The sequence below is a fragment of the Ahaetulla prasina genome, chromosome 3 (genome assembly GCF_028640845.1).
Source record: "Ahaetulla prasina isolate Xishuangbanna chromosome 3, ASM2864084v1, whole genome shotgun sequence".
Taxonomy (NCBI): domain Eukaryota; kingdom Metazoa; phylum Chordata; class Lepidosauria; order Squamata; family Colubridae; genus Ahaetulla; species Ahaetulla prasina.
Window position 1 is genome coordinate 107322781 of NC_080541.1, and position 20071 is coordinate 107342851.

Below are 20071 nucleotides of genomic sequence, written 5' to 3' on the forward strand. Positions count from 1 at the left end.
CATAGCTTCTCGCTAGACCCTTCATTCTCACGATCCCTGGGTGGCCTTCGTGAAGGAGATCCAATACCTTTTTTCTCAATTTCTCCGGGATCACCACTCGGTCCCCCCATAGCAGGCACCCCTTGAGCTGAGAGTTCCCACGTTTTTACAAACTCTTTAAAACGCTCGCCCGGCGCAGCGGGCCAACCTCTTTGTACCCAACCAATTACAGTTCTTATTGTAATGTCCTTGTACGAAGCCCGAGCCACCTCTTTGGATGTGACTGGGCCAGAGTCCAAAGAGTCAATTAGCAGAACTGGTATCCCCGGAGTGGGGTCTTTGATAGTCTCTGGTAGCGGGCATCTGCTCAGGCGTCTGCATGCCCTAATTCCTTTCCTGGCCGGTGTAGTAATTTGTAAGAATACGCCAGGAAGATAGTCCATCGGGTCAGTCTGGGCGAAAGTGCCACGGGCGTTGGGCGGTCGCCTGCCAACAGACCTAGCAAAGGTCTATGGTCCGTGATGATTTCAAAATCACGACCAAATACATATTCATGGAATTTCTTTACTCCGGAGACTATAGCCAAGGCTTCCTTATCAAGCTGGCTATAATTCCTTTCAGTTGATGACATGGTTCGGGAGTAATATGCAATAGGGGCTTGTGAGGCATTTGGTTACCTGTGGGTGAGCACAGCCCCACCCCATAGGGAGATGCATCGCAGCTTAACACTAATGGCAGCGTGCCATTGTATTGGATAAGGAGGCTATCACTCGATAGGAGATTCTTTACCCCTTCGAATGCCCTAGCTTCCGCCTTTCGCCAAGACCATGCAGCCGTCTTTGCTAGTAATTTATGCAGCGGCTCGGCTACTGTTGCCTTATTCCTTAAGAATACCGTGGAGGAGGTGGCCAGACCTAAGAATGCCTGTAACTCCGTTTTGTTCTTTGGAACCGGGGCCTTCCTGATGGCCCGTACCTTGCTCTCAGTGGGGTGAATCCCTTCCCTGTCTATCCGGTAGCCCAGGAATTCCACAGACTCAACCCCGATCTGGCATTTGTTCAGTTTAACTGTGAGACCGGCAGACCGGAAAATGCCCAAAACTTTTCGCAGCCTTACCCCTAATTCCTCTAGATTCTCAGCGGATACCAGTACATCGTCAAAGTATGGTACCACCCCTGGTAGGCCCTGCAATAGCCGCTCCATTAGGTTCTGAAATAACCCTGGAGCCACACTAACCCCAAACTGTAACCGGGTGCACTTAAAAGCCCCTCTGTGAGTCACAATTGTCTGCGCTTCGGCTGTGCTGCTATCTACGGGCAGCTGTTGATAGGCTTGGGCCAAGTCTAGCTTGGCAAAAACTTGCCCTTGCCCCATTGAGTGCAGTAAGTGCTGTACCACCGGGACGGGGTAAGCACTCTTTTGCAACGCTTTGTTAAGCGTTGCCTTGTAGTCAGCGCAAATCCGGACCGACCCGTCCGGTTTGACTGGGGTGACTATAGGGGTCTCCCACTTAGCATGGTCAACTGGCACTAGAATTCCCTGGTTTACTAGCTTGTCCAGTTCCCGGTCAATCCTGGGCTTTAGGGCGAACGGGACCCCCCTAGCCTTTAGACGGATAGGGGCAACTTGGGGGTCTAAGTTAAAAGAGATAGGGGTCCCCGTGTACTTGCCCAGGCAGTCTCTGAAAACGTCCCCAAATTCTTTCACGAGTGCGTCTTTGAGGTTGACTTCGTTTCTGAAGATTCCAGTCACTCCCATGCCCAATGCTCGGAACCAGTCCAGTCCCAACAAGCTTGGCAGGGTCCCATCGACTATGGTGATGGGCAGAGTTTTCTTGTATTGTCCATACTCGACGTGGACGGACGTTACCCCTCGAACAGGGATGCGATTCCCTTGGTAGTCATGTACCTTTAATTTCTGTGGTTGCAGCTTGCGCTTTGCGATGGCGGGTAAGGCTTTCACGAGAGTGTCCCAGGACATGATCGTGATCGATGAGCCAGTGTCCACCTCCAATCGGCACGGCACCCCCTCAATCTTTGGCTTCGTAAAGATTTTTTTTTCTAGGCGTGTTGCTGCGTGACCCACTCTCACGACAGTCTGATTCAACTTTGCGCCTTTTTTGAATTGACCAATCGCGGGCTGCTTTGCCGTTCCCGCGCTCTGATTGGCCGGTTTGAATTTTTGGCGGGAAGGTTGGGGTGCTCGACAGACCTGTGCTAGGTGCCCCTTCCTTTCGCACCGCCGACAAGTGGCATCCTTAAACCTGCATTGTTGTCGTTGGTGTTGCCCTCCGCAACTCGCGCAGTCGCCCCGGTTTTCTTTCTCCGGCCTTCCGGTGTGGAAGACTCCTTCCTCCTCCTCACCGTCCGATTCGGCCTGGACCTCTTCATTGTGGACCGGGGTTGATTTCGCACCAGCCGTTGGTGCGAGCGGCTTTTGTAGGGTTTCCGCCGCTTGGGTAGACATCTCGTGAGCCCTGGCTTCGTCCAAGGCGTTTGCCAGCGTTAGGTTGCTTTTAGACAGCAGCCGCCTCCGCAAACGGATGTCCCTGACCCCGCGGATGAGTTGCTCCAGCAATGCCTCATCCAAGTCTCGGTACTCGCAATGTTTTGAGGCTTTCCTCAGGGTGGCCATGTATGCGCTGATGGACTCGCCCTCTTGCTGTCTGCATTCCCCAAATTCGAACCGTTGCACGTACTTGGACGGCGTTGGTGCATAATGGGCTTTCAATAGAGTCTGCAGAGTTTGCCACGGTACCGACTGTACCGGCGTTGGCTCCGCCAGGGATTCTGCGGTGTCGAAAATTTCTGGACCGCAGTGGCTCAGGAAATACACTCGTTTCCTGTTGTCTGAAACTCCTTGAAGTTTGTTCGCCTCGAGGAAACACTCGAAACGAGCCATGTATGACCCCCATTTTTCCTTAGCTGGGTCGAATGGCGCTGGCGGTGTGTAGCCAGACATCGCTGCTTTCCGCCCCTTGTTTGCTGGGTTCGCGTCTTCCTGGTGACTTCAGCTTTTTTCCTGGCGCTCTTAGCCTCGAGATCCCACCTTCGTCGCCAGTGTTAGATTCGGGCAATAACGAGGCAGGAGACCAGGATAGTGACAACAGCTCTTTACTATATGGTGAACCCAGCAGCCAGTGCTGGGAAAAACCTCTCTTTATATACAGTTTAGCCGGAGGCTTCAACCAATCAGCAACGTGCTATTTTCCCGCCAAAACTTTTAAAGATACATTACATTTAGTGTTCAGATTCTTTTTTCCAGTGTGTAAGACAGAGCATTTGCTGGTTAACTGGGGTACCTGCCAGTTAAAAATAATTGCCAGAAAATGGCAAATATACATATTTTTTTTGGTAGAACAACTTTAACCCTTTTTTAAAGACTAGCTCTATTTGAGAGAGCCAGTTTGATGTAGTGGTTAAGACATTAGGGTAGAAACCAGCAGACTGTGAGTCCTAGTCCTGCCTTTGGTACAAAAACAGCTGGGTAACTTTGGGCCAGTTGTTTTCTTTAAGCCCTGGGAAGGAGGCAATGGTTTTTAAAAAACTTGCAAGGACTTGTCCAAGCAGTCATGAGGAGTCAAGACTGATTTGAAGTCTGGCCCCTCCCAAAAAAGCTGTGTTTGTGTGAATTTCCCCCCCTTCCCACAGAACACCTTCAAGTTCTGTTTGAAAAACTCCTAGAGCATCCAAACAATATCCAGCCATTGCTGAACTGATAAAGCCTATCCCGATTACTGTTACAGTGTTCCAAAAATGATTGGATAACTAAAATATTTTGTATGTTACTTGCAGGGATTCTACTTAGGTGGTGTGACCCAGGCCCATTAGCCACTCAAAGCCTGTATGTCCCATTCTCTGCAAACCTGCCTAGGAGCCCATCCTCATGTTTCCCCAACTGCAGCATTCATTAATCGTATATAGAAGACACATACTTATCAGATCATCTTCAACTGTGGAAGAAGCTTATACTTCTACTTACTTATTCCAGTTTCAAAAAATGTACCATTTCCCATTTTCTTCCAATACAAATCTTGCTGGGTGAACGATCTGCTGTGCTTCATTAACTATTTGGGCAGTGAGCAACTGGGATATATATGCCCAGTTGCCTGGGTAATTTTAATCAAACATTATGCACTCTCCATTATGCACATGGATTTATTGGTATTCTGGACAAGAACTAGCCTTCTTTTTAAACATAATTAACATTCTTTGAGTGTTAAACTGATCTTTTAAAAAGGTCTGGTACTGGGATAATTAAACAGGAAAGAGATTTTCATAGTCTAGCCTCCATTTCTGCACTACAGGTATTCTGCTGTTTCTGCTGATAAGGATGTTTCCATGATTCTATTTTCTACTGGTTTTACGACACTGGGGAAACATCATGTTGCATATTACAGATGTCCCTTTGCCCCACTTATAGGTTTGAGGATATTCAGAATCTTTGATGAAATTGACAGGCAATGCTGAATGAAATGGGCCACCAAAGGAATCCATCAGTTGGTTTTTTTGCATTAAAACTGTAAAAAGTTACCAGTTTTATCACTGGAGCAAAGTAGAGCTTGACTGTCAGAACAGCACAAATTGTACCAGGGATGGAAAGATGCATGATAATTTGGGCATCAGATGTGCCAGGTATAGGTTTAAAATGTAGTTGTAAATCCCCACCAGACAAGAGAATATTGGAGAGAATATATTTTTATTTTAAATTTAATTACTGAAAGAGGCGGGGAAGATTGTCTGATCTTTCTGAAACTATCCAAACTTATATATGGTTCCCTTTGCCTGTATTTATAATGAATCACTGCAGGTTCCATGAATTGTTCTGTACAGAAAGTACCTTTGTATTCTTTATGTCATCAGTCAAGACTTCTTCTGATTTAGGACAACTTCCCATCTGATAAATAATTCTTGTACTCTGCCTTGATAGACTTGCAAAGAAGCCTTCCCAATTGTCAGAGGACTGGGCCTTAATACCATAAATCAGTGATATCTGCAGCTGATTAATTCAGGGCTGGTGTTTCTTAGCCTGAAGAAAAGTGAACTTTAAAAGTGAACATTACGGAACATTTGTTTTCTAATAATACATTATATATATGCTTGTTATTTTATTGGTTCATAGTGTTGGTGCCCATTGTGAAGTCTTTAAAATGTATTTTTATTTGGTGTTTTTTTTTAATGGAACTTTTATGTTGACTTTGGAAATTGGTTTTCAGATTTTGATTATGTGCCACCAAATTGGTATTGAATTTTAAAAACCACATAAGTTTTCCAGGACTCTATCCCCAACCTGGCCCTTTAGATCTTCCAATAATGCATCCTTCATTTCTGTACCTGAATCTATCCACCTTGCTATTAATTGTCCACTTCTCTTCCCTTCATTTTCCCCAGCTTATGGGACTTCTTATATGCCCAAAATATAACATTTGAGGCTGGTCATTTGTACGTCAAATGAGAACACTGGATTGATTGGTTGTATGATCCAATTTTTGTTTTTTGTAGTGTTCTTGAGGGCCTTTTCCAACACCAAATCTCAAAAGCTTCCCTTTTTATTCTGCTTCCTTGAAGTCTATAGAAAGTCATAGGAAAAACAACTGCCTACACAATTCCGATTTTTGTAGATATAGACATATCATGGCATCAGAATACCTTTTCCAAGGCCTTTGTTGCTATCCTACTAAATATTAGTCTACTGGTTCCTTTAATGTTGAAAGTTAATTCTAAAAGACAGAATCAATCCACAACTTGTCAATCTTAAGTCTGGTTGCTGTAATGGAGGGATCCCCAACCTTTTTGGTTCTGGGGACTGGCGACAGTGGCTTTGGTGACGGGGTGGGAAGGGTTTCACACATGCAACTTAAATCCTATGCATGTACAAATGAAGGTTCGCACACCGACCCACTGCTTCAACGGCCAGTTCCAACAGGCCGTGGGCCAGTAGTGGGACACAGTCCCAGGGTTGGGAACTCCTGCTGTAACAGTTGTCATTAGTTTATTGTTCATTATATTTAATGGTAGTCCCTTCTTTTTTACTATGGTTCTTGACTTTCTTTACTAAAGCTTGTATTTACATTTTTCACTATCAGAATAGTGCCATCAACACAACAAAGGTTATTGATGTTTCTTTAGAGAAAAAAAAACATTTTAAAATCCAAGTTCATCTTCAAATCTAGCCACCCTCAGTATATATTCAGCATATAGACCAGTGATGGTGAACCTTTTCAGCACCGAGTGCCCAAACAGGAATGAGTGCACTGGAGCCCCGGAAACTCGAAGACCAGCTAGCCAGTGCACATGTGCGGGCCAGCCAGCTGGTCTTCGGGTTTGCGGGGCTCCAGCACCCGCAAAGATCAGCTGGCTGGCGCACATGTGTGTAATGGAAACCAGAAGAGCAGCTGGCGACGGCGTATTTGCCCAGAGAAGGCTCTGTGTGCCACCTCTGGCACGTGTGCCATAGGTTCACCATCACGGATATAGACTAAATAAATAAGAAGAGAGTATACAGCTTTTTTTCACTTCTTTACTATGTCTACATCAGGGGTGTCAAACTGATGGCCACAGGCCGGATACATCACATGCAGGCCACACCCACCCCAGCTCCGCAAACAGAAAAACATTGTGAAACATCATGTGGCGGCAATGTGATTCTGCAAGTTTGATACCCATGGTCTAGACAATGGCTTCCAGTCCTGTTATATAGGTTTTGCATGAGGATGGTGAGATGTTCTGGGATTCCCATTTTCTAAGCTTGACGTGGTTGACACATTCAAAGGCCTTTATACTCAGTGAAACACATCTAGATTCCTTTTGGTATTCTAGTTTTAGTGTCTTTTAAAAATTATAATAATTGAAATGCAAATCACACACATTTATGTTTCAAATCCTGGCTATTTTTCACTGCAAATTAATACATGTGTGCATGGACATAAAACTAGTATACATTTATTTTTGAAGAAATAAGCATGGGCTCAGTGTCTAGGACAATGTTTTCCAGGCTACATGTATGTATAAGTTTCTATTAAAAATGCTTTCTTGAAAAACATGCCCTATTTCTTGGTAAATCTGTCATAAAACTGATATATGGCAACAGGAAGAAGGCAATGTTTTTAAGAAACTCTTTGATGTGTTGTTTGCATGGAAATCTATCAAGATTCCAATTTATTTGCTGTTACCTTGTCCTTCTCCTCCTCACATGAATAAATTTTACAGAAAGAAGATATATTTTTTATCTTCAGATATGTTGGATGGAAATCTTTAAACTATTGAGCATTCAGCAAAATACTTCAAAGTATAAGAATAAACTTTATTATAGGCCAATGAGAAGAGTGAAGTTTCTCTTCAGGAGACTTTTGTTTCAAAATTCACCTCTTCTATGGAATGGCCTAGGGCAAGTCACTTTCTTTGTCAGCCCCATGTACAAACATAGCATCTTACTTCATGGTGTTGTGGGAATATAATTTGATCAACTCAACATATTCCTGAAAAAGCATTGTTTCCACAATAGCCTAATGCCAATTTCTAATTAGATTATGTAATTACACTGTTAGACATTTCAAGCCACCTGTAGTATAGGAGCAACATTACTTTTAAGGTGACTATGGAAGCAATGCAGTTCTTCCTCGATAATAGATCACTGAAGAAGCACAATATAATAGCTATAAGTAGCCAGTAGCGTTACTAGCATCAAAAGTTTCCATCACTAGTCAGAGATCTATTATTTGACTTTGCTTCACCTGTTTGGCCCTCCCTGGTAGGATCTGTAACTATATGAACTGGCAGATCCATCCAAGGTATTTTCCATTAGTTGACTTTAAGAACTGATACCAAACAATTTATAAAAGAGTGGGGAAAAGCTATAATTGATTAAACCAAGCTGTTAGTAAAGCCCAGATTTTGAAAAGAATTTATATTGGTATCTTTTGACTTGATTTGGTATTTGGACAAGATTCCCTTGATATCTCAACCACTCACTTTGCTTTTCCCAATCTAAACTACAATTTAATAGCAGTTTTCATCATAGGTTTAGGAGCTTTTACAGAAAATATATTAATCCCAAAGTAAACAAATTTTAAACATCCTCAAATGTTGAAAATACCTTGGATTAATAATGTTGATAAAAATCAAGACAGATAATACCTTATCTCATTGCAGTGAATGGTTTTATAAGATTCTGTAAAATGCCACATGAAAAGATTGCTTCAAGAGAGCAAAAGACCATTAGAAGAGATATATCATGATTTTTAAACAATTTTTAAAATATTAAATACATTCTTTACAATATGACCATTGTTTATTCATGTTTTGTACCAAGAGACATTTTCCAACATATTCCAGCTTTGCTCAGATGTGAGTCTGTAAGCTAAGAAAACATTTTTGTGCCACTAGGCTGGTTTCTCAGTGATAGATACTTCATGCCTTGCCATGACATTTATGGATGGGTTTCTTATATTTACTTGCTGAAAAAAAAATCCTCTCTGGAAAAGAGATGCTGCCAGAAAGAATAGCATGCTTTATAAGCGAGGGTTTTTTTTGACAGGAGCAGGGCCAACCAGCACAAGATGCTTTGACTTCAAAGCTGTTCAATGAAATCATTTATGAACCTGTGTTCTTCTGTGTAGAAACATTCCTGTGTAAGCTACACTGAGTCAAAGAACAGGGTTGCACAAGACCACTGTTATGTGTTATACAGCTTCTGTGTATTCTAGTGCAGTTTATGCAAAGTATGTAACACCTTTATACTTTAACTGGAACCCTCACTTTCCAATTCTGCTGTTCCTTATAACACCAAAATCTGCCACCTCAGCTACTGCATTTCATTTGGCTCAGGGATGGCCCTTTTCTGATTATGATTGAATAAAAGAACTGACAGTCCCTTGCTATTCCTACATTACACTGATTCTGCAGCTTTATTTGTATTTTAGTCATGGATAAGCACTAAGCCAGTTACTAGTTCTTAGCCATCCAGAATCCAGAATTAGCTTTCTGAGATAGCAAAATCACTTTCAGACCCTCCACCTTTAATTTTGTAACTTCAGATGACTCTTACTTTTTGACAGGTGATCCCAAATTTGGAATTGAATCTAATTTACACAAAAAACAAATTACAAACAAGGTCTGAGACTACCTTTTGGTATTTGGAAATGCCCATGGCTTTCTTGCAATAAGAGTTTTGCCAATACTAAAAATAAATCAGAAAAGTAAAAAAGATCCAGAACATTTTTCTTCAGAATTCAGATTGTATAAATTTTTGACAGCCCTTCTCATTCTCGAAACTATTTATATTTGAAAGGTACAATACCATTCCACTATAGCTTTCAGTAGCAGTCTAATTTGTCAAATTTCATATGTGGTTGTTTTTGGATAGATAAGCTATGAGTGCTACAGCAACTCCTACATAGATGCCTGTTCCAATGGTGATGGATAGCACAGCCAAGAAGAGAGCTCTCCGTGAACTGGAGCTTGCTTGGTGGAAATCCCCTTTAGCAATGGCTTTGTTTGTCTGCAAGAATAGATAAAGTTTGCATTAGTGAGTGTGGACATGGTAGTCACTTAATAGGAAATAGCATGAAGAAATTTGAAAAAAAAAGTATAGAAGATTTGGGGATTTAGTGGCCATTATTTTGTCTCAAACACACAAAGTTCTTTCTCATTTTTTTTTCTGCAATTCATGGATGAAACTGTCTTTCATGTACTTCATGGAATAAAATAAGTGTTTGCTTTTAAGTCCAACATTTTTAAGGGTCATAACATCTGTGATTTGCATCTCTACCTTGCAGACCATAACAGCTGATCTTTTGTGAGTATGATCAGAAATGTGTTTCTTCCACCATTTCCCCCTAAGAAAACCCATTATTAACTCTTTTCTTATCTATTACCCCCTCCAACACATTTACTATTAAAATGAAGTTCATTTCACATTTTCAGAATCAAAAAGGCCACTATTGTTATCAAATAGCAATAGAAAAGCCCACAGAGACCACAGTTTAGTGGACATATGTCCACACAATATTTTACAGTTTATCCCAACAGAATGAAATTGTACATATATTTGGATAGCACTTTATGGCTAAGTTAGAGAAATTTGTGATTAGGTTCTTTCTTTTTCCCCTAGTAGTAACTTAGTTGAAGTTACATTTTTATTTTATTTATTTATTTTATTTATTTATTATTTAAATTTGTATACCGCCCTTCTCCCGAAGGACTCAGGGCGGTTCACAGCCAAGTAAAAAATGCACAATACATTATAGATACAATTAAAATACTAGCAAAAAACTTATTTAAATTGGCCACAATTAAAATTTGGAGATAAAACCCATTAAAAACCCATAACTTAAAAAACTAACCCAGTCCAGCGCAGATAAATAAGTAAGTTTTGAGCTCATAAAGGTTCGAGGTCCGGAAGTTGACGAAGTCCTGGGGAGTTCGCTCCAGAGGGCGGAGCCCCACAGAGAAGGCCCTTCCCTGGGTGTCGCCAGACGACACTGTCGCTACCGACGGCACCCTGAGGAGTCCCTCTCTGTGAGAGCGCACGGGTCGGTGAGAGGTATTCGGTAGCAGCAGGCGGTCCCGTAAGTAACCCGCCCTATGCCATGGAGCGCTTTAAAGACGCTCACCAACACCTTGAAGCGCACCCGAAGGCCACAGGTAGCCAGTGCAGCCTGCGCAGGATAGGTGTCACTCGGGAGCCACGAGGGCTCCTCTATCACCCGCAAGAGCTGCATTCTGACCAACTGCAGCCTCCGGATGCCCTTCAAGGGAGCCCCATGTAGAGAGCATTGCAGTAGTCCAGACGAGACGCCACACGCGCGTGCGTGCCTGTGCACAAGGCATCCCGGTCTAGAAAGGGGCGCAACTGGCGCACCAGGCGAACCTGGTGGAACGCTCTCCTGGAGGCGGCCGTCAAATGATCTTCAAAAGACAGCCGTGCATCCAGGAGAACACCCAAATTGCGCACCTCTCCATCGGGGCCAATGACCCGCCCCCGACAGTCAGCCGTGGACTCAGCTGACTGTACCGGGATGCCGGCATCCACAGCCACTCCGTCTTGGAGGATTGAGCTTGAGCCTGTTTCTCCCCATCCAGACCCGTCGGCTTCCAAACACCGGGACAGCACTTGATAGCTTCATTGGGGTGGCCCGTGTGGAAAAGTACAGCTGGGTGTCATCAGCGTACAGCTGGTACCTCACACGAAGCCACTGATGATCTCACCCAGCGGCTTCATATAGATGTTGAACAGAAGGCGAGAGAATCGACCCCGCGGCACCCCACAAGTGAGGCGCCGCGGGTCGACCTCTGCCCCCGTCAACACTGCTCATGCATCGTCGGAGAGATAGGAGGAGAACCACCGATAAACGGTGCCTCCCACTCCCAATCCTCCAACCGGCGCAGCAGGATACCATGGTCGATGGTATCAAAAGCCGCTGAGAGGTCTAATAGGACCAGGGCAGAGGAATAACCTCATCCCTGGCCCTCCAGAGATCATCCACCAACGCGACCAAAGCCGCCTCAGTGCTGTAACCGGGTCGGAAGCCGGACTGAACGGGTCCAGATAGACAGTTTCCTCCAGGTGCAGGGGAAACTGATATGCCACCATATTTCTACAACCTTCGCGGGGCGAAGGTTGGAGACCGGACGATAATTACCTAAAACAGCCGGGTCCAGGAAGGCTTCTTGAGGAGGGGTTTCACCACCGCCTCTTTCAAGGCGGCCGGAAAGACTCCTCCAACAAGGAAGCACTGAATCCCCTGAGCCAGCCTCGTGTCACCTCCTGAGTGGCCAGCACCAGCCAGGAGGGGCACGGGTCCAGTAAACACGTGGTGGCATTCAATCTACCCAGCAACCTGTCCATGTCCTCCGGAGTCACAGGGTCAAACTCATCCCAAACAACATCACCAAGACCGCCCTCAGATACCCCGTCTGAATCGCCACAATTTTGGTCCAGACCGTCCCTAAGCTGAACGATTTTATCGTATAGATAACCGTTAAACTCCTCAGCACGTCCCTGCAACGGGTCATCCCGCTCCCCCTGGTGAAGGAGGGAGCGGGTCACCCGAAACAGGGCAGCTGGGCGGTTATCTGCCGGCGCAATGGGGGAGGAGGGGAGCAACGCCTTCCTCAGTGCCACTAGGTAGGTCCTAGTATAGGATCTAACTAGTGTCCGATCAGCCTCTGAACGGCTGGACCTCCAGGAACTCTCTAGGCGTCTTCTCCGGCGTTTCATCCCCCTCAGCTCCTCGGAGAACCAAGGAGCCGGTTGGGATCTGCGCCGGGTCAGAGGCCGCAAAGGCACGACACGGTCTAAAGCCCCAGCCGCAGCCCGTTCCCAGGCTGCAGCTAGTTCCTCTGCCGTGCCGTGAGCCAGACCCTCAGGAAGTGGCCCAAGCTCCGTCCGAAACCTCTCTGGGTCCATCAGGCGCCTGGGACGGTACCACCGTAATGGTTCCGTCTCCCTGCGGTGTTGGGTAGCGGTCAGAAAGTCCAGGCGAAGGAGAGAGTGATCTGACCATGACAAAGGTTCAATGACTATTTCCTTTAAGTCCAGATCACTCAACCACTGACCAGAGACAAAAATCGCATACCATTTGTTCAAAAGAAATCATTTTTCTGAAATTGGCATTGATTTTAAAAAAGTATGATTCCAAAAGGAAGTGGTCTTCCTTAAAATATATTATAGTCACCATATATATGTGACAAGAAGATGACAAGCAACAGGGAGAAAGCAGATCTACTTAACTCATTTTTTTGCATCTGTCTTTACACAAAAGGAAAAAACAATCCAACCTATCAAAAACAGCACCACAAAGAACAGATTAGGAACACAAGTTAAAATAGGGAAAAAAATGGTAAGTGAACATCTGTCTACCCTAGACGAGTTCAAATCACCAGGACTGGATGGATTACACCCCAGGGTTCTGAACTGGCAGACGAAATCTCAGAACCACTGAACTATATCTTTCAAAGATCCTGGAGCACAGGGGAACTGCCAGAGGACTGGAAAAGAGCTGATGTAGTTCCCATCTTCAAAAAAGGAAAAAAAACAGATCCAGGAAACTACAGACCTATCAGCCTGACCTCAATACCGGGGAAGATTCTGGAAAAGATAATCAAGCAACGAATCACCGAACACCTAGAAGCAAACAAAGTAATAACCAAAAGCCAACATGGGTTTGTCAAAAACAGATCATGCCAGACTAATCTTATTGCATTCTTTGACAAAGTGACAAAATTAGTAGACCAGAGGAATGCTGTTGATATAATTTACTTGGACTTCAGTAAAGCATTTGATAAAGTAGACCATAACCTACTACTAGATAAAGTAGAAAAATGTGGGTTAGACAGCACCACCACCAGATGGATTCGTAACTGGCTGACCAACCGCACTCAACGTGTAGTCCTCAATGGAACTACATCCACATGGAGGGAAGTATGCAGTGGAGTACCCCAAGGCTCTGTTTTAGGCCCAGTACTCTTCAACATCTTCATCAATGACTTGGACGAGGGGATAGATGGGGAACTCATCAAATTTGCAGATGACACCAAGCTGGCAGGAATAGCCAACACTCCAGAAGATAGGCTCAAGATACAGAAAGATCTTGACAGACTTGAACATTGGGCACTATCTAACAAAATGAAATTCAACAGTGAAAAAAGTAAGGTTCTACATTTAGGCCAAAAAAACAAAATGCACAGGTACCAGATATGTGGTACCTTGCTCAATAGTAGTAACTGTGAGAGGGATCTCGGAGTCCTAGTGGACAACCATTTAGATATGAGCCAGCAGTGTGCAGCAGCTGCCAAAAAAGCCAACGCAGTTCTGGGCTGCATAAACAGAAGGATAAAATCAAGATCACATGAAGTGTTAATACCACTTTATAATGCCTTGGTAAGGCCACACTTGGAATATTGCATTCAGTTTTGGTCACCACGATGTAAAAAGGCTGTTGAGACTCTAGAAAGAGTGCAGAGAAGAGCAACAAAGATGATTAGGAGACTGGAGGCTAAAACATATGAAGAACAGTTGCAGGAACTCGGTATGCCTCGTTTAATGAAAAGAAGGACTAGGGGAGACATGATAGCAGTGTTCCAATATCTCAGGGGTTGCCACAAAGAAGAGGGAGTCAAACTATTCTCCAATGCACCTGAGGGTAGAACAAGAAGCAATGGGTGGAAACTAATCAAGGAGAGAAGCAACCTAAAACTAAGGAGAAATTTCCTGACAGAACAGTAGGACAACTTGCCTGCAAAAGTTGTAAATGCTCCAACACTGGAAATTTTTAAGAAAATGTTGGATAGCCATTTGTCTCAAACGGTGTAGGGTTTCTTGCCTGGGCAGAGGGTTGGACTAGAAGACCTCCAAGGTCCCTTCCAACTCTGATATTATTATTATTATTACTATTATTATTATTACTATTATTATTATTATTATTATTATTATTATTATTATTATATAATATATATATATTAAGAACACCAGCGTGCCTACCGTTCCTGTCCTAATGTTCCCTTTGGTTGTATCCAATTTGCTTCACCTAATTAGAAAGTGAAATTTGAAGGAAGGAGGGGTGGATTTTGTATAAAAATGCTGTGAGCAAAACAACTGTGAAACTGAAAATAAATCTAAGATTATAATACGTTCAGCTATAACACACAAAATAAAATTAATGAGTAATCTGACTTCAGTTAGTGAATGTTAAAATTTTGTTATTAAAATTAACTCTTTCTGAGGAATTCAAAGACAACAAAATATTGGTCCAGAATATGCTGTAACACTGAAGTAACCAAGCTTAATGCAAATTCTCCCACCAGAGACATGCATTTCATATGGATAAGGTAAAACCTCGATTCTCTTTTCTTTGCTGTCCTGAAGGGCATGTCTGCAATAACTACATTTCAACTCTTTCCTCTTAAAAAAAACACCACCACCATAGGGAGACTATGATTGGCATCAAAATGACTGATGAGCCAATTTAAAAACCTCTCCAGGCTGAAATGTTTTCAATAGCAGACTAAGAACTTTAATAAACAGAAGTCACAGAAAGCACAAGAAATGCTTAGTTGAAAACTCCTAATCGTTAACAGCACAGGGCAAGCTAACTTGTTCACCAGGAGATAACAGTGCAATTCCCTTGCAAAAGTCTTAGATCCATGATGGCAAATCTATGGTACATGTGCCAAAAGTGGCATACAGAGCCATCTCTCCGGGCACGTGAGCTGTCGCCCATTGCTCTTCTGCATTCTGGCGCACCAGCCAGCTGGTGTTCATGCATGTCGGAGCGCTGGAAACAGGGTAGTTGCTCTTCTGGTTTTTGGCATGCATGCGCATATGCGTGCGCACTCCCATTCCAGCACTCGGTGCCGAAAAGGTTTGCCAGCACTTTCTTAGATCCTTCAGCACTGATCATTCTTCATTGTCTTTCTTATTCTTATCTATCTGCATAGGATGTTTCTGGTTCTATAGGTTTCTCTCAGGGGTGAAATGCTTCCGGTTCGGACTGGCTCGCGCAATCCGGTAGCGATGGCGGCTGCTGGTTCGGAGGATCAGTAGCAAAAATCCCTGGCCCCGCCCCCTGCCTCTGCTGAGCTGCACCATCAGCAGAGGGTTTTTTTTTTACTTTTAAAAGTTTTTCTTCAGCCAAAACATGCCTTTAAAAGTAAAAAAAAAGCCTTAATTAGTGATTGGTTTAACTTAACAGAGGAAAGAATTTTGAATATAAAAGGTTATGATTTGTTATATGGATGGCATGCCTACTTATTATATGATAAGAAAGTGTACAAGATTTTTAAAAGCCATATGTTTAGAAATGCTTTGATAAGGGTGTGGAAGAAATATCAATATAAACTAGATTATAAAATACCAATATGGGCAATTCCCAGACATATGATAGAGAATATAAATATAGAACAAAAACTGGAGGTGGTTACCTATAAGGAACTTCTTATTGTAGAAAAGGGTAAATTACAATTAAAATCTTTAAATAAAATGAGAGAAGAAGGGATAAATTATACATGGTTTCAGTATGGACAGTTACAAGCCAGATGGAGAATAGACCAAAAAACAGGAATTATGCAAAATGAGGATAACTTGATAAAACAAATTAGAGATCAAGGTCAACTGCATATTAAGAGGTTGTATAATGTATTGATAGAAATAGATTCAGAAACGGAATTAGTTAAGGACTGTATGATAAAATGGACACAAAACATTCAGCAACCTATAATGTTGGAAACGTGGGAAAAAATTTGGGTCAGAAATGTTAAATTCATACAAGCACAAAATTTAAGAGAAAACTTTTATAAAATGTTTTATAGATGGCATTTAGATCCTAAAAAACTGGCATGTATGTATCCGAATATGCAGGCTAAATGTTGGAGATGTGATTGTGAGGATGCTACTTATTATCATGTATAGTGGACTTGTAAGAAAATCAAAGCATTTTGGATAAAAATCTGGTGGATTATGCAGAATATTTTGAAAAAGAAGATAAAATTTACTCCATAGTTGTTTTTATTGGGCATTACTAAGGAATGTATGGTAATAGAGACTAAATTGATTTTAAATTTAATAACAGCTGCAAGACTCTTGGTTGCGCAATATTGGAAGAAAGAAGATTTACCTACAATTGAAGAATGGACATTTAAAGTATTGAACTTAGCAGAAATGACTAAAATTTCTGCGTATTTGAAAGACTATTCTCAAGAAAGATACATATTGGAATGGAGAAGTTGGATTGACTATATTCAAAATAAGTATCAGACTAAAAAGTATCAAATAGCTTATGAGTGAAGCTAGGAATTGTATTATATTAATGTATTAGTTTTAAATGGGAAAGGGGAGTTAAGGGTGTAAAGGGAGAAGAGAAAATATGAGTTATGGTTTTTGTTGTATTTTAGTTTATGATTGTTTATAACCTGTATTTTGTTCTGGAAAGTCTCAGGGGGGGGGGAAGGGGAGGTGGAGGGGGGGAATAATTGTTAAAAAAAAGTTTTTTGTTTCTGTTTTTGTTTTTGTAAAACTTTTTCAGTAAAAAAAAAAAGTAAAAAAGCCTTTAAGGATCCCATCCCTCAGCTGAGATCGGCAGAGCCTTTAAACTTTAAAAAAAAATTTAAAGCCTCCTTTGGCAATCTCACCTGAGTTCCTCATCATCAGAACCTTAAAAAACATGTTTTCTGTAGAAAACATGTAGAAAACCTCCTTTTAAGAGATTCTAAGGCACTTACCTGATTACTGATCGAACACATGGCTTTTTTCCCAGCCTGAAAGCCCCAGTTTCACTTTCATCACCAAACAGAATCAGTTGCTCAGCCAATCTATTTCATCACTGAGCAACTAATGCTGGCTGGCTTTACTGGCTGAGGAACTCTGGGAATTGAAGTCCACAAACCTTAAAGTTACTAAGGTTGGAGACTAAAAAATAAAATAATAAAATAAAATATTTATGCAGCTTTCTGAGATTTGGTGTGTTTCTGTAGTGTTTTACTCTAACTACACAAACACACAAAACCTCAGAAAGCTGTATGTGGTATTTTATGTGTGTGTGTGTGTGTGTGTGAGTTGTGTTGTGTTGTGTAAAGTGTGAAAGTTGTTTTTTGAGCTTTTTGCGGCTGTGTGAAGTGTGAAGTGCAGCTGCTTTTACATTGTGTGTGAGTCAGTTGTGTTGTGTTGTGTGTAAAGTGTGAAAGTTGGTTTTTGGTACCTCTTATTGTTTTTTAAACTTTGTTTATTATTTTTATTATTTATTGTTATTGGCCATGCCTACCCAGTCATCTGACCACCAAACCACGCCCACCAATTAAGCCACGCCCACAGAACTGGTAGGGAGAATTTTTAGATTTCACCCCTGGTTTCTCTGCACATACATTATTTGCCTTGTACAGAAAATATATTCTGCTGTGAAATCACAATATCAAGGTTGAATGCAAGTCAGAAAAAAATAAGTGTTAAATGCTTGCCTGGCTAAATGACCTCATGAGGGAATTTCAGCAGTGCATTAGCAGAAGGAAGCTAATTGCTTAACAAATGGCAAGAATATACTGTATATTTGAATAATTGTATTCCTATTTATTTATTTCAAACACATCTAAATATTCCATGTTTGCTGGAAAAGTATGGAAACTGTTATCCAATACCTTTGAAGACAATGGGGGAGGCTGGTCCAAGTAGGAATTCTTCAGTTACATAATCAAGGTAAAAATCATAGTCTGGATTCTCATATCATGCCATATCATTATTTGAATCATGGTTTGCTGAAGAAATTACAGTGGCCTGGTTCATATAACATGCTACGTCTTTCACACTTCAAAGGCCATGTTTACTTCCCAAGCCAGAAGTAAATGAACCACCTTGTAAATAAACAAAGCAAATATGTCTGGACTAATATGAATATTGCTTGAGATTCATGCATTCTTACGATATGGAAGTGTATATGTCAACCCCATTTAACAGATAGTTTCATTCATCCTATTCCAAAAAATTTTCCAGGCCAAAATAAATTTATTTTTTAAAAGCAAGGACAAGCAAAATGGATTAACTCGCATACAGTAGAAATGTAAATAAAGATCCAGTCAATTTAAAACAGATGCAGGTTACAGAGAGTGAGATGATCAACTGATCATCAACTGATCATCAACTGATGTTGATCAGTTGATGATCAACTGATAAGAAATAGTAAGCATGGAAAGGTAAAAGCAGTTTTTATTTTGAGTTGCTGATGTTTGACAGTCATATCTTCTGTTGGAGGAGCCCTGGGATAACTGGTCCCTGCAGGGAACTCTGAAAATACTTTGGTTCAAATTGTATTCAATAGCTAAGCACCAGAACATTTTAGGATTTATGTGACTGTGAAACAAATGGTTACTCAGATTAACATGACCAGGGAAATCAATACTGGACCTGGGAAGAGAGTGTAAAAGGGCTAGAATGACATGCCCAATATATAAGGCACTTAGGATAGAATAGAGATTGTACTTCATAGGAATGTTCTTTTGGAGGATTTCATCTGTGAAGTTGAGTCAAGCACTCAAGTAAATAGAAAATATTCCAAACAAATATGCAAAAGATGACAAAAAACCAGCAGAATATATTTAAATTAGGTAGTTAAAATGGTATTTGTAGTGTGCAAGCATCTATGGGAAATACAGAAATGGACAATTAAACAAAAAAAGAGAGAACAATTTGTGTTCCAATACCAAAAAGGGCAGTGCTAAAGGATGCTCAAAATACCATAAAGTGATTTGTTTGCTTGTTTGTTTGTTTGTTAAATTTATATGCTGCCCTCTCTGGGTACTTACAAATAGTAAAAAGAAACATAATTAAAGTTTAAAAAGTGATATAAAAAACTAGAACCAAGCTGATGGACAGCATCAGGGTGAGACTGTCTTCTTACCTCGTCAATCACTTCCAGTGGACAGCGCCCCTTTGGGGTTCCAAATCAACTGGCAAAACCAAGTGTCAATGCCTTGCAGAAGGCTAAAAGTGTGGGAGCAGTTTTCACTTCCAGGAGCAGAATGTTCTACAGCGCAGGGGCTACAGGTTCCCACCACTGACCCCATCAACTAGAATTCCTTAACAGATGGGGTCTGCAACAGATCTCTTCGTCTGGAATGAGTGAGGCAAGCTAGTCCCATTGGGGCGAGATGGCTCTTCACATACCCTGGAAGGATATGTGATGTGCCATGAAGGACCTTGCAGGTAATAACCAATTGCACTTCTCTCACATCCTATTAAGATAATATACAAACTTTTGCAATCCACACTTCAACAATACATGCAACAAGAATTGCCAAACAGTATTCAGAAGAGGCAGGGAACAGAAACAATATTGTTAACATTCAGTGGATAGCAGAGAAGGGAAGGGAGTTCTAAAAAGACCTATCCCCCTTTTTTGAATATACAAGTGTGTTTACTTTGTAGACCACAGCATACTAGCCTTTAAATTTATTAGAAAAGAATATGGAACAACTAAAGTTTGGTCCAAAAATGGAAAAAACATGCACTAAGACTGCATACTGTCACCTTGTCTTTTAATTTATAGGCAACTATATCATGAGAAATTATGGACTAAAAGACAGAAAATGGAATTAAAATTGCTGGGAAA

At 41.8% G+C, this 20071-nt stretch overlaps 1 protein-coding gene across 2 annotated transcripts in view; it reads right to left on the reverse strand.

Moving 5' to 3' along the window:
- Positions 1–7153: 7153 nt before the first annotated feature.
- Positions 7154–20071, reverse strand: part of SYNDIG1 (synapse differentiation inducing 1) — a 33038-nt gene continuing 20120 nt past the window's right edge. For both annotated transcript variants that reach the window (XM_058177803.1, XM_058177804.1), the window contains exon 4: positions 7154–9477. In XM_058177803.1, the coding sequence (XP_058033786.1) occupies positions 9319–9477 (159 nt within the window). In that variant the 3' untranslated portion in view covers positions 7154–9318. The remainder of the gene's footprint in view (positions 9478–20071) is intronic.